Source organism: Saccoglossus kowalevskii, chromosome 3, assembly GCF_978046115.1.
Source record: "Saccoglossus kowalevskii chromosome 3, keSacKowa6.1, whole genome shotgun sequence".
Classification (NCBI taxonomy): Eukaryota; Metazoa; Hemichordata; class Enteropneusta; family Harrimaniidae; genus Saccoglossus; species Saccoglossus kowalevskii.
Genome location: NC_140643.1, coordinates 23,205,717 through 23,223,386, shown reverse-complemented (window position 1 = coordinate 23,223,386; position 17,670 = coordinate 23,205,717). Strand labels below are relative to the sequence as shown.

Below are 17,670 nucleotides of genomic sequence, written 5' to 3'. Positions count from 1 at the left end.
TTTACAGGCAAGTAAGGCAAGAAACAGTATTACAGCCAAGACACACTGTTTTACAGGCAAGGAAGGCAAGAAACAGTATTGCAGCCAGGACACACTGTTTTACAGGCAAGTAAGGCAAGAAACAGTATTACAGCCAAGACACACTGTTTTACAGGCAAGGAAGGCAAGAAACAGTATTGCAGCCAAGAGACACTGTTTTACAGGCAAGTAAGGCAAGAAACAGTATTACAGCCAAGACACACTGTTTTACAGGCAAGTAAGGCAAGAAACAGTATTACAGCCAAGACACACTGTTTTACAGGCAAGTAAGGCAAGAAACAGTATTGCAGCCAGGACACAATGTTTTACAGGCAAGTAAGGCAAGAAACAGTATTACAGCCAAGACACACTTACAGGCAAGGAAGGCAAGGAACAGTATTGCAGCCAAGACACACTGTTTTACAGGCAAGTAAGGCAAGAAACAAACATTGATTATTACTAAGTCTTATTAAAGCGGGAGGGTCGTCACCTGTGCATGTGCGGGAATCGAGTCCCAAGTGGCAATAACAACACACACTAAGGGTTGACACTTGTTTGTAAATAATGACACGCTTTGGCCATCTGACGCATGCGTAGGTGACGAATTCCCCCACTTTAAAATATAAAAAAATGTGTTGGTTTGTTATAGAATGCAAAGAAAGTTAGTTTCATCAAAAGCAAATGGTTCCAGTGGCACATGAACACTCAAAGCCAAACAATATTCGCAATGTTTTTTTCATACATGAGTCGTCCTGGAACAGTGTCATTTAATGTACAACTTGGTCAAGTCAGTTATAAACCAATCAGTTTAGATGGTGCGGTCGAAAGTATTTCAGAATATCAGCATTAGTGAACACAACACAAAAGTGGTTTATCAATGTCAAAGTAACCTTTTTTTTAGCATTATTTCTATTTGAAACAACATATTTTTTTTAATAAAAAAGGAAATGAAAATAAGTAATTTTTTTTAAGATTAACTGAGCATTGAAAAAGCATCAGCACGTTTTATGGTGATATCAGCTCATTGGCGAACTGGGTTTACCCATTCATGCTAGTCACAATGAGCATTGTATTCTTGAATAGGCATCAGTGCCTATAAAAAAACATGCATACCAGTAAATCAGACACTAAATTAGGCACAAGAAAGGATTGAAATGTTCCAAATAGACAGTTTGAGAAGCTACTGCATGGCAAATTTCCCAGACATACACCTATACGAGTGTAATCTCAAATAAAACAATTACAAAGCATGGTTCAGATAGTATGTATAAAATTGTACGTCATTAATAGGACAAGCAGCTTGTAGGCTGAAATAGCTCCGCTGTTAGCAATGCACATTTCTGTTAGAGAATTGAAAATATCGTCACGAAATGAACAAATTTGGGAGAGGTCCGCCTGTATTTAGTGACTATATGTATAAAATATAAAAGCAATCAGACTTGCGATTTTTAACAAGAAGTCGAAAATATCACTTTTTACCAAAAATATTCACTAAAATTAGAGAATTGAAGATATCATCATGAAATGATCAAATCTGAGAGAGGTCTACCCAAGGTACATATACACCAAGTATCAAAGCATTCAGGCTTGTAGTTTTCAAGAAATCGAAAAAGTAATACATTGACACGGATGACGGCGGACAATCACTCATATGATAAGCTCCGCTCGACAAAGTCAACAGCGGAGCTAAAAAGTTGACACGAACGACGAACAATCATCAGCGGGGCTAAAAATAAACAAATTAAATCTGAATAGTTCACTGTAACTCTGCAAGTGATAAAGTCCAGATAGGATTAAATCAATCTCTTGCTGATTCAAGGAATTTCATGATGAAAAAAATGTTTTTTATGGTGTAAGGCCACTCAACTTTTCAAGATGAGTCATAAGCCATACGACAAATACTCACAACTTCTTGAGAACCTATGCAAAGTTCATAGTGACAGATAAAGCCTCAGAGGGGGCTAAAGATATTTATTTTTTCTGTGCATCATCGACAGATTTATATACAAATGACAAAACAAAGAATATTTTTTAACTATAAGAAGTTTTTAAAATCATGTTGTATTTCTGATAGTGGAAAAAAAAATTCACATTAATTTGTATAATACCTGTATAAAGTTAGTATTAAAGTACATTTTTAAAATTACAGAATACATGATGCAATATATGTCAAATAAAACATAGTGATAACTCAATTTACTATTATATAAAACAACTAGATTAGATAAATAATATTACTGGTAGTAACTTATTACTAATGCAAGAAAGAAAATAGACTAGTGCGCATTAGAAATACTTTTACCTTCTAACATACATCATTTCAGGAATACACGTCATCTTTCACAAATAAAAAAGAGAACTTCTTTTACAGATTTTTTGTTTTTGTTTGGACATTGTAAGACCACTTTTCCTCATGCTTTCAATAATCGAAACATGTTAGCACGTGCCTTGTTTTTAGAGAAAGCTACAAGTGAAAAGAAATTGAAAAGTACAATTGTGACTTTACTTTTTAGCGATTGATAACGACAAGGAAGTGAACTGGTATGACAAAATTATAAGGAAATGAAACTGGCAATTTGAAGCTTCCGTATTTAAAATGTTTGCCGAGTGAAAACATTGCTTACTTAGTATTGTAGTACAGTCTCCATGGTACACGGTATACAACAATAACGGCTGGCAATTAAAGGAAGGGTCGCCATTTGTGAAAAGTATATAGTGGCTGCGTACATTCATAAATAACACAACTGTCAGGTATTAGGCAGAAAGACTTTTCATTGTACCCTTAACTCTAACCCTACCATCCCCCCTAAATTAATTTATTGTATATGCCCCTAGTTATACAGCATAAATTATGTACAATTGAATTGTGGCTGGAGTGTTAGATTTGAAAGTCTTTCCAAGCTCATAAAAAGTAAGAATACACAAATACACAAAACAAACTCATTGAAAATCTCTAAATTTTGTTGTAGAGACAATTTCACTGCCATTTTAACATCAAACTGCCAAAATTCTGAGCAGCTAGCAAAGTGAAAGATTTTGCAGTTATATATTCTGATCATTACAAATGCTATGCTTTTCAAAATTTTATAAAAAACAAAAACAAGAACATGGATTTGTAAAGCCAATCATAGTGACTTTCAGAAAAATACAGGGCTAGAAATTACCAGTGGCCCAAGACACAGACTACCAACTCTAATTCTAGGGACACCGGCATTTTTTTAATTTAGTAGCCCAACTGCTCTAGAAATTTACAAAATAATATAAATGTGTTTTTACATTCATTAGTCTGTCCTCCCTTTGAAAAGATGAGAATGAAACTGTACACATTTAATCTGAGATTATTTCAACAAATTTGTAGGATTATGGTAATACCATGTATAAAGCATAAGCATAAATAAATGTAAACATGTAAACACTGGGTGTAGATCCATGGCCTATTAGTTGTGTTCACGTTACACGAAGTACGGGCTAAGATTTAAGCTGATTTAGGCTTATGTAGCATATTAGCATTTCGGCTAGACCCAATTGCATCCACGCACAGGGAGGGCCAGTCGTTTGGCTGGTCCCCGCCTCTACGCGCAAGCTCAAACGTGATCTGACGCACAGTTCAGCAAAGGCCAGTCGTAAGCACGAGCTAAGGGGCGCCATCAGTCGGTTACTTTTGGCAAGCCGCTATTTACGAACGAAAAATGGATGACATGCGCGAGGTACTATTTCTGCTGCTGACATGTTTTGTTCTAATTTTGAAGCGACGTGCACAGGAACGCGAGAAAAGACGGACCCAACTTATTTGGATGCACAGAAACAGTATACAACGGCGTAACAGAATACATAGTTTTATTAATGCATGTCGTAGACAGTGAACCAAATTTATTCTGTCTACGATTGGAGCTGCTGTACGCTCTACTACAGTGACCCGATCAGTGTGGAAGCGAGCGCGGAGTAATGACTGGTGGAATAGAGTAGTTATACGAACATGGGACAATGCAGAGGAGAGAGCGCTTAGTCCTGGGCTAAGCGTTCGCGCACACTCTGTTAGCCCGTGCTAAGGGTCTAGACCGCGTCTTAAATTCGGATCAGATTTAACCCGTACTTAGCATTCCTTAGCCCGTGCTAAGCGTTCACGCACGTTTTCTTAGCACAGGCTAAGGAATTTGACCTCTTAGCCCGTGCTAAGGAGCTGTGCGTGAACGCAACTATCATCTAGATTAGGCATGTGGGAAGAGTACAATATGTTAACAATGACATTCAGAAAAAAAGATGCATGCTGTAACACGAAATAATATGTTTACAGTATAATTAACAAAGAAAGTTACAGACATATAATAGAACAGATTGGTTTAACTCTGTTGGACAACAGTTGTGAATGTACATGTATGACTGTATAAAGGTCATGGTTATCAGAAAAAAAAAAAGCCAAGAGAAATTATTCTTTTTTTGAGTGGTTTATAATTTTGTTATGTTTGTTGTTGATATAACAGGTATATAAATATACTGTAAACATTTTTGTGTATCCAAGAGATGAATGAACTCTATAATAATAATATTTTATTGACACGACACTGATGAAGAAAGGTACAGCAGTATGGTCTTTAAAAAAATAAAAAAAATAAAACTAAGACATGCAAAATACAACTAGACTAGGAATTAAAAAATTGAGTATTTCAGGAGAAAATGGCATAATGGAAATTTGGACATAACAAGGAAGGTTATTTACAAACAACTAATAGCCCATGTATTGTAATATAGCCCAATGTTTTCTTAACAAAGTTGCAGTATCAGCTTATCATTACAAACTGTTACCGGGTACATCAGAACTAACAATACTGTTTGCAAATCGGTGAGCTATAATGAAAATTAGTGAAGTTCAACAATTGGATAGTGAGACAGTTTTTGTGTTGTATTTTTAATTAAATGAGCAAAAATCAAGTAGTGTCTAGACGTAACACTCATTGACAATGTAGTCTATGATTTATTTATTAGAAATATTGCAGACATTGATTACTCTAAATGCAAGAATTTATAAAAGTCACACTGGCCATCGCCCAGTGTAGATAAGCACACGTTTAATGACACATCGTTATTGATACAATATTATACAGGCTTGTACTTTTGACAAGCCTTTAATCATTATGTCAGGTAAATCACCTAACAGAACAAAATGTGTCAGGCGGCTCATGTCATGCTAAATCGATTTTGACTGTATATTGCAATACTGCTAGTTGGGTTGCTTTTTTATGCACAGTAAACAGTTATGAGTCAACTGTACATGTTACACAATTGTCTGAATCCCCTACCTGTTACACTGTATAATCCTTATTATGAAAGTCAATTAGGTAAAATAAAAATAAATATATATCAAACTATACTGAAAATGACAACAAATATTCACTAAAATTAAAAAATAAAAGTTATATTCACAGAATCAAATTTGTCAGAGTTTTGGACAAAGCTATAAAAAAAAATGTCAAAAATATTGGCTAATAATTGAAGATATGTACCAAATGTACAAACAACAAGAAATCACCTACATGAATAGTCTCACTGTCAATTATGATGGCAGCCGAGCTAATAAAAAGCAACCCATGCACGATGATTTTATTAAAATGGAGTACAAGCAAAACATACACACTCAGTGTGTAATATATACAATTTTGTGCAAAAACCTCAACTCAAGTGAAGCTGATTTATGAATACTACATACCAATAAAGATTATGTTTATGACAAACATTCAATCATTTAAATGAAAAATTTGGCTTACCGGTCATAACAAACTAAACAAAAGATATCAGTACTTTCTGACTCACTTTTTCCAGGAATTATTTGTCACAACAGGTTAACTTTCCCATTAACAACTAAGTTTCTTTTTGTAGTAGTGGTTACCACAACTAATCTTTATTGCTATTAACTGATAGAAACATTGTATTTCTAAGGATGCAATAAAGTTATTATTATTATTTTTATTTTTATTATTATTATTATTATTATTATTATTATTATTATTATTATTTTTATCTACTTTAACAGAGTAGTGGCATGTATAAACAATCTTTTATCGAGATGCCATAAACAAGGCTAGAAACATTTATTTTTAATACCAATATCAGGAAAGTAAACAATAATTTAATTTCCTGGTAAACATCATAAAAATACCTGTCATTTCCTCCTATTATAAATCTACCATCAACAAGTATCGTGGTACTACTGTGCAGTGTGGGATATAGCATTCATGGAGTGGAGATAACTATTAAGCTACCTAAAGCTGTGGCATTATTGAAAAATAACCTAAAAGAGTGGTTGCATAATTTTTAGTGATTTACCTGACATACAAGTACAGCAGAAGAATAAACAAAGAGCCTAGTCAATAGTCAAACCACTTATTGGTCTGTACAGGTGTAAAACAAACCGAAATAAGGACAATTGTCTAAACATACATGTAGGTGATATCGTCAACAACGTAAACTATGATGTAGCAACTGAACTGTAAATTTATTTCCTCAACATAACGGAAAAACTGCGATTTTGTACTGTGACGTTTACATACGCAATTCTTACCTCTTGACCACACTGTTGTGGTTCTTGGTATATGCATGGAGTTAACCAGTGATATTGTTCTTCATTACCCAAAACATACTTGAAGAAAACCAACACAAGTACCGTTAGTTTGATATGTAGCCGCATGTTTTCATTTCAGTGTCATTTGAGCGATAGCAAAAATGCTTCTGCTAAGCTCACACAAAGGTATTCACTCAAGTATGTAAAGAATGGTGATGGTACGGGTCAGGGGTCAGAGTTCAAGTTATTTGTATACCAATACATGTATATATCAGCTCACCTTAAAGGTAATAGTTAACCAAATGTGTACCAATCACATCATCGTTCATGTTCAGCTTGTCCACAAAGTCTGTAAATGAAATAGAAAAACAATGTAATTCATTAATTCCATCTTGAAATCTGAACATGTGCACTACACCTCTAGCAAAATCACCAACTAGAAACTCTTTGCTAGTGTTTTCCCACAAAATTAGGAACACTTTCACAGTTTCTCAGTCAGCCAACAATGGCCACCTATAAAACATACCGAGTTTAGACTATAATTTGTTCTTTTATTGATGAGGTGATTTGAATTCACCCCGGTACCTGCAACAAAGCTAACATTGTCGACATAGGTTTGTAAATATTTTCTCTTCATTTTGACATTAAACAAATGATTTTAAAACATTTACTAAAATTTTAGAAGGCCGAAAGATGAAAAAAAAAACTTATTTCGTAAGATATAATAATTACTGAAAAGTAGAAACATGTTTGAATTCAAATATTTTTCAAGGGGTCTTTCCAATAATTGTCAGATATAATTTACATGTATGTAGGATACATCAGCCTATGTTTTAATGGTGATAACATGATTATTCTATTAATGGGAAGATATTCAAGCTACTACTCTCCTAAAAAAGATTCTTGCTAACCCATAATTTTGTTTACAAGAGATCAAATCTTCGGTAATTTACACATTTCCTTTTGTTACATTTTGGTGTGTTTATGGGCTCTTATATGAAAAAAAAAATAATTATCAAGATATATTAAAATTTACAAAAATATTATTGCAGGGAACAGGGGCGCAGCACCCTCATGCAATGGCCATGCACCACCTTACAATAGGGAGCCGATCCTCTGGCAATCATAAAATTCTGATTGACCAGGGATCACATGTGGCCAGTCATCAACTGTGAGCTGTCTGATAGTAATTTTGGCCCCAAGGAAGCCATAGAATGCTCCATTTTAATTTAGAATTATCAAAAACCCTGGTAGAGAGAGCTCTATTTTCTCCACTTGGTGGCACCACTGAATTGCAGTTTTCACTCTTGCAGTTTCTTCTAGAAAAACCAGCGTTATTGTACGAGTAAATTAGTAATTCTAATCCTACAAACTATACCTACTACCCCATAGTGAACAAGTCACGTCAAGACAGGGTTTTTGTTGGTTCAATAGCAAACCAAACTGAGATGCAGCTCCTGAACCCTATTACACCCCATAATGGCCAATGTATGGATCAAGTTTGAAAGAAATCCATCAGCACACTAACAAAATCTGGTTCAGAAATGTTCAATTTGTGAATTTTTAAAATTGTTTAAATGTCCCCCATTCTGTTGTCTTGTATCTGATTACACATGCATACACGAGACAAGATGCATGGTATACAATGTTTGAACATGATTTGATCAAGGCATATCAGAGATACAGCTCCAGAACCTCATTCATAAAAACAAAATGGCCACTGAGCAGCCATTTTAAATCTGATCTGAAAGACAAATTTCCAATGTATGTACCAAGTTTAAACAAAATTTGTCCATACACAGCAATTCAGTTCCAGAATGGCAGAAATTCTTAATTTTGATAAACTTTTAGCACACAAGTAAATTAGTTTAGTCCATGATTACCACAATTGACATCACTTAAGGATGCTGAAGCATGCATGGATACGACTTATACTAATATATTCTATTATGATAAATTAGTCACAATATGTTACATCACTATTTACAATGTCCAATATAAATGGATTATTCAAACTTCGGGCTTTCTAAATCCTGATGTAATAACATGTACCACTATGGCAACGTCTTTTTTTATTTTCAAACTCACAGAAGCCCTTTCTTTTAAACAATGTGGATGTGAAGTCAAAGCCATGTCATAAGTGTGGTACTTTGAACATGATTTATCAAGCAAAGTATCAAATTATGTTTTCTGAAAGCTGGCCTGATAAAGCTGTAAATTGTTATTTCTATAATTTTGATCACTCAAACATTTTGCATCTATTTGTATGTGGAAAGTTTGATTTTGTGACATTTGCTATCTATAAGCTATTCTCAATTTTTATAAAAAAACAACGGGAAAATCTTGTGCAACTACACAAATATGTGAAATTATGAATAATATGAAATAGAGTTCCAGGTTCCGTGATGGCTTAGCTACCATCATCGTCATCATCATCATCATCTTTGAAATTCTCTTTATCCTAAATTGTTAATTACATAAGCAGGGAAAAACATTCTCATTCAAAGAATGTGATTACAAAAACTAGAAAGAGGAAAGGCTACTTAAAAAAATACAATATGCAAAATCAAATAAGAACATGGTATTATTTTTTTAATATTTTTTTTTTAAATCGTATTTGTAGTATTTAATATATTGTTTGTTTTTGTCTCTGTGATGCATTTAAGGTTTTTCTTCACCATACAGATGGTACTTGTAGAGTAATAAAGTTATTACATAGAATTCATAATTTTATTATTTATCTTCATGAACAGACAGAACGTATACACGGGAAGGCCCACTACCAGTTATATTTCAAATGTATAATTGTTTTAGTCTTATACTCTTTGTACAAAACTGTATTGTAATATTTGTATTGTGACATTGATAAAACAATAGTTACCGGTATTGACATTTTGTATTCCAATGTTCACTCCCAATATCTACACCACAGATCATGGGTCGAAATTAACTAATTGCTTGTACATGTACATTGGACTGGTTAGAGAAGTAAAATGCCTGTCCCAAATAATGAATATGTAAATGTATCTCTCACTAAGCAAGGTACTAGTAAATTATGAAACATTATTTGAACTAAAATTTTCATTCTTGGCCTATTATTGCATTTTCATTCACCTTTCCACAGAATCTTTGTTTTGAATATACAGATTGCTTCCATGAGAAGGAATACATCAGTACTGCAACTTAGTTCACAAAACTGCCAATCAATTACAATATTGCTTTTCAACAAGCTGATGATGTCATATAATACCAATTTACCAAAATTTGGGGGGTTCATCACCCCCAACTTACTTGTGAAGTACAACAAGTGGTACATTATGTATGGCATTTACTGGTAATATATTTTATGTAATCACAGATGTTCACTCTAATAATTCAACCAGATTAAAATTTCCATATAGTTTGGTACTGTAAAAATGATTGCGCAATGCAACAACTACATGCATGCTAACCAGTAATCAGCTGTTTGTGAACAATTTTATAAACTGGGTTGGAAATTTCAACCACCAATTTAGATATGTGTACATATATTAATACATACAGATACAGTCAGAAAAATACCCATGAAATATCAATTAGAGAATTTATTATATAACCTGGAAAACAGAAATATTTTTTTTTCCCTTGTCATAATGATGTAACTCAATAAATATGAATTAAAGTTCACAACTGGTGTTTTAGCAATATTAATTAGGAGCTGTCTACTTGTCCATGGAAGCTGCAGGAGATTTTTTAGAAAAATATTGTATTCACTGACATTTCTTTTGTAGAACTTACATTTTTATGCATACCATAGGGTCCATGTTATTTTTTCTTACTTGTTTGACTACTTGACAGTTTGACTACTTGACAGTTTACCATGTTCTCCAGCATAAATATTGGGTTGTTTGGAAGCATAGATTGTAATGTGAATTTTGTTCATTAATACTGCATGATGACGCTATCTTCATAGACTACCTGTTATTCAGAGTCTCATGTTGAGACTATGACCAAAGTATGGGACTTAACCATTGTTTACCCTTTAGGGGAACTAGAATTACTTGCTTTTGTTTGGTCTGAATTACTAAACGAAGTACAGAATGACAAAGTTGAAATATCCAAAACAAACACATACTAAAAGTATGTATGCTATATTTTAAGTCTAACAGGACCTGACATGAAAATTTGTGACTACTCTAAAGATCCAAACGTATTTTGACATAAGGTATTAAGAAATGGATTACTAATTAGCTAATTAGTAAATGATCTATCATCAATCCAGTCACACTGTTTCACATGCAAATATTTAAACTTGTTTTGAAGTGTTTGGAAATGATAAGGTAATAACAAGCAATCAGTCTGTCGATATAGCTCTGCTGTCTTTAAAGAGTGCTGTTTTTTAAATAAAGTTGATAATGTGCTATACCATAAAATATTAATTATTTGCCATGGTTATTGTTGCCAAAATATTCTTGCCATATCACAAACATGGTCGATTATATGATTGTTGCCATGGCAATTGCAATTGTTAGCCTCTCAGTGTTCTCCCCAAGATACAAATAATGTAGTGGTACCGCCACAGTGCTTTGATTTACTACCACACTGCCCATATCCATTGTGCCACTGCTGACGACTTAGTTATATCATAGTGGAGAAATAAATAACTCTGGCTTCAACAGTGTGTTTAGATTTTATCACTGAAGAGGATACTTTAACAGTATCAAAGTTTTGGATTCATCAATTCCAGATATAGGATATGTCTGTGAATTAATTCCCCTTATGACACAAAATGAACTAATCTAATCAAGTTCCACCAAAGATACATGTATATGTATACCAGTTATCAAGAAGAAGTCAAATAGCATTTTTGACCAAAATTAACAAAAATATTCACTTAAATTACAGAATAGTAAATAAATATCATCACAAAATACTGAAACCTAATAGAGTTTCAACCAAAGTACACATACCGGTATACCAAGTATCAAAACAATCAGAGTAGATGTTTTCAAGAACTCAACCTTTTCGACTAAAAATGACAAAAGTATAAAATTTCTGAATTGAAAATATCGTCATGAAATATTCAATAGAGATTCACCTAAGATACACATACAAGTATCAAAGCAATTGGAGTAGAGGTTTTCAAGAAGTCACAAATAACATTTTTAATCAAATATTTATTTAAAATAGAACATCGCGGCACAAAATGATCAAATCTCATAGTTGTCCACCCAAAGAACATATGTAACAAATAAGGACGAAAACGATGCTGAAAACTTGAAAATGGAAAAGTTCACACAATGATCAATCAGCAACATGAACAGCTCTGCTAAGTTGACCAACGCAAACTTGATGCAGAACATATGCCATGTTTTTTCACGCACAAGATGACCTGCCACTGCATCCATAACCAATCAGGATATGATGGGGTGTATTTGGAATTTACAAATATTGGCAGTATGAAAGCAACACGAGTGTTGTATCTATGTACAATATATGGGATATATTTTGGTGTAACTCTGGCATTATTTTTTTTTTTTAAACGAGAATTCAGTAAGAACCTTCCAAAGTCCAGGGATTGCATCAAAGAATCATGGGACACTATTGTTTATGTTATTTACAAAGTTAATCTATATTTTGTTATCCATTGTAGTTTTAATCCAGAAAGTAAATTTGTTGTGAGATTAGGCTTAACTGGAAGTGCCCCTATAACATTTTTCATGGTGATAATAGTTTATTATCAAAACGTTATTTACTAATTATATTTCATGCTAGTCGCAATACATTGCATTCTAGAATAGGAATTAGTGTCAACAAAAAAGTATTACGAGTTTATTACTCAGACAGTACGCCGTCGCATCGACCTCCGCTGAGCATCGGTCGATACTCCTGCTGTTCTGTCTTCGTGCATACTTTGAGGTATCCTTGTAATAACCTTATTATTATACATCTTTTCCTTCTAAGGATACATCATGGGAATGCTGAAATCCAAAAGCTTTAGAACAGAATCAATGAACTTCTTTGTGTTGATTCCGGTCAAACCCTGGTGGCAGCCATGTTTGTTTGTTTTTAGAAGACGCTTACATGCATAATCATTCCAAAATTTGGAATTCGCATTTCCTTATATGGTGGGATGAAAATACCCCATAAAATACTGCCAAATTATGGCATGCTGTAACTTATGGCGTTATGGTGACAGATGTATAATAATAGTATATACTGACATAATAATGGGTTACTATTTTTGTGTAATTTGCATAATCTGTGAAAAGGACTTATCTAAAAATTTTTTGTATCAATAAACTGCTAGTCCTACATGACAATTTTCACAAAAAAAAAAAAATTACTTATTTTCAATACCACACAAGTGCTTCAACTTTAACTATTCCACCAAATTTTTTTCTCACAGCCAGTTCAAATTATTCGTTATATGTGAATAGCGCCACCCAGTGTTCAAAATGTTTTCCAGTTAGTGTTGATGTAAGATATATATTTGAAAGTTGCCATAACATATGTCAATGCAGTTCATGCACCTCAAACCAGTTACAAATAACACAATGACAAAGACATACACTGTTGTAAGTTGAAATCATGTGTATAATAATTCTTGACCACTGATTTCAACATGGCGAGTCATTGATTAAGAATGAGACCTAGGTTTGTGGGCTGAAATGTTACTACCTACATGTAATATATTTTTAGTTAGCTCTGTGTGTAAATTTTGTGAAATTGTTCTTTTTTCTCAAACTAGCAAAGTGTATGCGAGTTTCTCCCAAAAATAGGCTTTTTTGAGCTTTTTCACTCAAAACAGAGGTACGGAAAACATACTGAAGTTGCAGACATCCCATCTATTGTTATGAACTGATCAACAAACTGGGAATCAGACTGTATTCTGACTGTACAATGTGAGCCTTTGTTTTCTTGAAATGGGAGTCTAAAGTGGAAATAAATTACTGTTTTTTTATTCTACTCAAGGTTTCTGTCATTTTAATAAGTTCATCGATACCCACAGTTATTGGTATACTAGATGAGAATCTTCTGTGAAAAAATGGAACTGTTCCAAGTAGAAACAGTTGTTTTCGCAGCACCACCCTTGTGAGCTATCGAAACTATAAATATACAAGTATTACACAAAATGATTTGTACTCAAACAAGCAGCCTGTCGGCTGAGATAGCTCCGCTGTTAGCAATGCACATTTCAATTAAAGAACAGAAAGTATCATTAAAAAATGAACAATATGTATAGTATCAAAACAATCGGACTTGCGGTTTACAACAAGATGTGGAAAATATCACTTTTTACCAAAAATTACAAAAATATTCATCAAAATTAGAGAATTAAAGATATCATCATGAAATGAACAAATCTGAGTTAGAACCACATGTAGTACCTATATATGTAACATCAAAGCAATTGGACTTGCAGTTTTCAACAAGAAGTCGAAAATATCACTTTTTACTAAAAATGACAAAAATATTCACCAAAATTAGAGAATTAAATATATCATTACAAAATGAACAAATCTGAGAGAGGTCCATATGTAGTACCTATATATGTAATATCAAAGCAATTGGACTTGCGGTTTTTAACAAGAAGGTGAAAATATCACTTTTTACCAAAAATTACAAAAATATTCACCAAAATTAGAGAATTAAAGATATCATCATGAAATGAACAAATCTGAGTTAGAACCACATGTAGTACCTATATATGTAATATCAAAGCAATTGGACTTGCGGTTTTTAACAAGAAGGTGAAAATATCACTTTTTACCAAAAATTACAAAAATATTCACCAAAATTAGAGAATTGAAGATATCATCATGAAATGAACAAATCTGAGAGAAGTCCACATGTAGTACCTATATATGTAATATCAAAGTAATTGGACTTGCGGTTTTGAACAAGAAGTCGAAAATATCACTTTTTACCAAAAATGACAAAAATATTCACAAAAATTAGAGAATTGAAGATATGATCATGAAATGAACAAATCTGAGAGAGGTCTACCCAAGATACATATACACCAAGTATCAAAGCATTCAGGCTTGTAGTTTTCAAAAAGAAGTCGAAAAAGTAAAACATTGACACGGACAACGGACACCGGACGCCGCCAGACAATCACTCATATGATAAGCTCCGCTCGACAAAGTCGACAGCGGAGCTAAAGATGTTCAAAAATATACCACGATTCTGGGTCTCAACTTTAATCAAATGCTTGAACATCAAAAGTACTGAGATTATTGCACATGCTCTTTTGGAATCCAGAGTTATGGAGGACAGAAATGTAATTGCATATTACAGAGTATGACATGGTGAGAGTGTGTACAAATCCTCAGCTGTCGCTGGGTTGGTGTGGCTTGTTAGCTTGTGTATATATATGTTAGCGTCGCTTACGTGTGGGCTTCAAATACGAACAATGATCAGCACCATAAATCAGGTTCGGTTGACAAAAATCATTGACAGTGCTGAACATTGCCTGCATGCATAATACGTAAATTGCAATTGACCTCACTGTGATGTTGCATATGTTGTGGAATATTGAAAAGGGCCGGGGCATGTGCACAGCATAAGAAATATATTAATAACTTGACGTAGACATATCTCATGAATATTATTTTAAAATGCATTTATTATGAAACAGAATAAAATTGTGTATATTTGGTCTTGATCCACGCTCTGTCTATTGTGGTTATTTGAAGACTGTATACGCTTCTAACATACTAAACTGGTCACCATATTTAACAAACTTGTGTTTCTGCTTTTTGCAATGATGCTGGCGTGAGCAATGGCAAGTGTAAATAAGTTTTGATTGTATACAGCGCCACCAGTGGCTGATCCCGGCTCCATGCGTCTAGATGAATTATTTTAACAGTTCATTGTATGGGATCACCAATGACCAAATTTCTAAATTACAAAGAATGAAAAAAGTGGTAGCAAGGCTGGTATAGTATTTAGGATGAAAAAATTTGATCATTAATTTAACCATAGACCTTAGAAAGAGAGAGACGGGCAACTGGATTATAAAACAAAGAATTTCACAACAACCGGCGTGCAACGTGGGTTACTACAGTTATAAACAAATGACCCAGCTAAGGTATGACGTCACTCACAAACGGCCGTGCAGTTTGCAACACGTCTTTCAGTGCTTATGCTCATTACATCGAATTTTTACTAGATTTCAATACAAGATCCATTTTTTTTTACTGGTTATTAGTTGACACTTAATATATGTAGAGTTACATTCGTTTTTTCACCAGTATAAATTAACTACTCGGCTGATTTTATGTGCGGTGACAAATGGTTGACCGATACTTATCCTGCAACTACCACATTTTTGCCCGTTTTCGGGAAAATAAAAACACTTGTTGTTTGCATTATCGTATTTTCACTTAAATCATACTATTTTCGAGGATACTTGCGTATTTTAGTTTTGCTAGTTTATATTTCAAAGTCATAATTCTGAAATTTTCGAACTGTCTGAAAGGTCGTCTGGAAAGCCAGGACTCGTCCAGATTTTTTTTAGTTTTTAGATCACTGTTTTTTCACCCCATTTCACAAACATAAAACATCAGTTGTTCAAATTATTGCGTTTTTTACTTGAGTCGTGCCATTTTCAAAGTAATTAGGGTATTTTAATTTGATGACTTTCTTTACAAAAGTCAAAATTCTGAATTTTCTAAACTATTTGGAAACGTGTAATACTAAGTGGAAAACTTAACATACAATTAACATATTCATGACCGTAGTTTCGTAGTCACGCAGGCAAACTCGCGCGTTTTGCGCGATTTCATGAGTGCTGCCAACTATGCAAATAAGCAGATGGTTGTTTATTCGTTAATAGGATTGTGAGATTATTTGGAGGATTATAACCCAGGTTAAAACAAGAAATACTGTAGTCCCTCTCTTTCTAAGGTCTATGATTTAACCCCTTTCAATTAAGCTTCTGGTGAGAGTTGTTTATTTTCCAAATTTTCATGTTTAAACACCCAGGTATTTATTCAAAATGTTAATGCAGCACACACCATCCAAATCTGGATTTAGGTGTGCATCTGAGTTTGATCCAAAGTCACAGCTGTAACATATATAGCAATAAGGAGTTTGTTGCACCACTAGTATAAAAGTAATGATGTGATCAATCAGAATGGCTTATAAGATTAGATTATTTTGCTTAATTCCATTGTTTTGTTTTTCTGATTATTGAGTTGAGTATGTGTTATACATGTTTATTTATTTACTTTTTTACCTAATATTTTCCTGTAGAGTACTGATTTATTTTGTACAACTTTTTGTTCTTGATCATTTCAGGTCATCCACTACAGCAAAGAAGGTAAATTCACAATGTCATTTTTGTGGGTAGAACATGGCTAATTTTCATAAGAATTAAATAATAATAGACCAGTTTGAATGAAATAAAAGTTAGCATTTCACCAAAATTATGTGTAGGGTTATCAAAAACACAAATGACAGGCAGACAGTTGGCTAACTAAAAATTGATGGACATTTGCCTTCATTCATTTATCATCACAAAGGTAAAAAAAAAAAAGGTTTTGCTTTTAGTCATGTTCAGCGCAAATTTTAATAAATCTGCATATCACATCTTTTTTTATGCAATTTTGCCAACTAAGACATGGCGCCATATATGATAGAAAGAAGAAACGTTAGTTTTCTGTTTCAGGGGATGCTTTGTTGATCTCTAGATCCTACAATAGAGTCTATTGTTCCAAATAAATATACTTTAATGCATGTTTTGTACCTCAGCTTATTTAGTAATTTCACAATTCAAACTGAAACGAGAGGTTTCTAAAACTACAATAGTGTTCCTGCATCATTTTTTTTCAATTCCCCCTTGACGAAGAGCAAAAACCTTCTTTTTTTTCTATCTCACAATTTGTTGTTTATTGTCCAATACTCGGAAGTTCTGCGATCAAGAATATTATGAACTATTTAAATTTTTTTGCTTGAAGTACAGTCCCTATGATAGAGGGACTGTGCTTGAAGTGATTGATTTTTTCTTTCTCATTTTATGATTTACTTGGTTTCCAATATTTTCTTTAAAAAAAAAAATACAAAAAGACCATTAACGACTTTTTGTCACCAACTAAAGTCTTCCAAAA

General features: G+C 33.4%; 1 protein-coding gene across 1 annotated transcript in view; it reads right to left on the bottom strand.

Moving 5' to 3' along the window:
* Nucleotides 1-6,745, bottom strand: part of LOC102806866 (uncharacterized) — a 51,543-nt gene extending 44,798 nt beyond the window's left edge. The window contains exon 1 of the mRNA XM_085496919.1: nucleotides 6,575-6,745. Coding sequence (XP_085353045.1) covers nucleotides 6,575-6,700 — 126 coding nt within the window. The 5' untranslated portion in view covers nucleotides 6,701-6,745. The remainder of the gene's footprint in view (nucleotides 1-6,574) is intronic.
* Nucleotides 6,746-17,670: the final 10,925 nt, after the last annotated feature.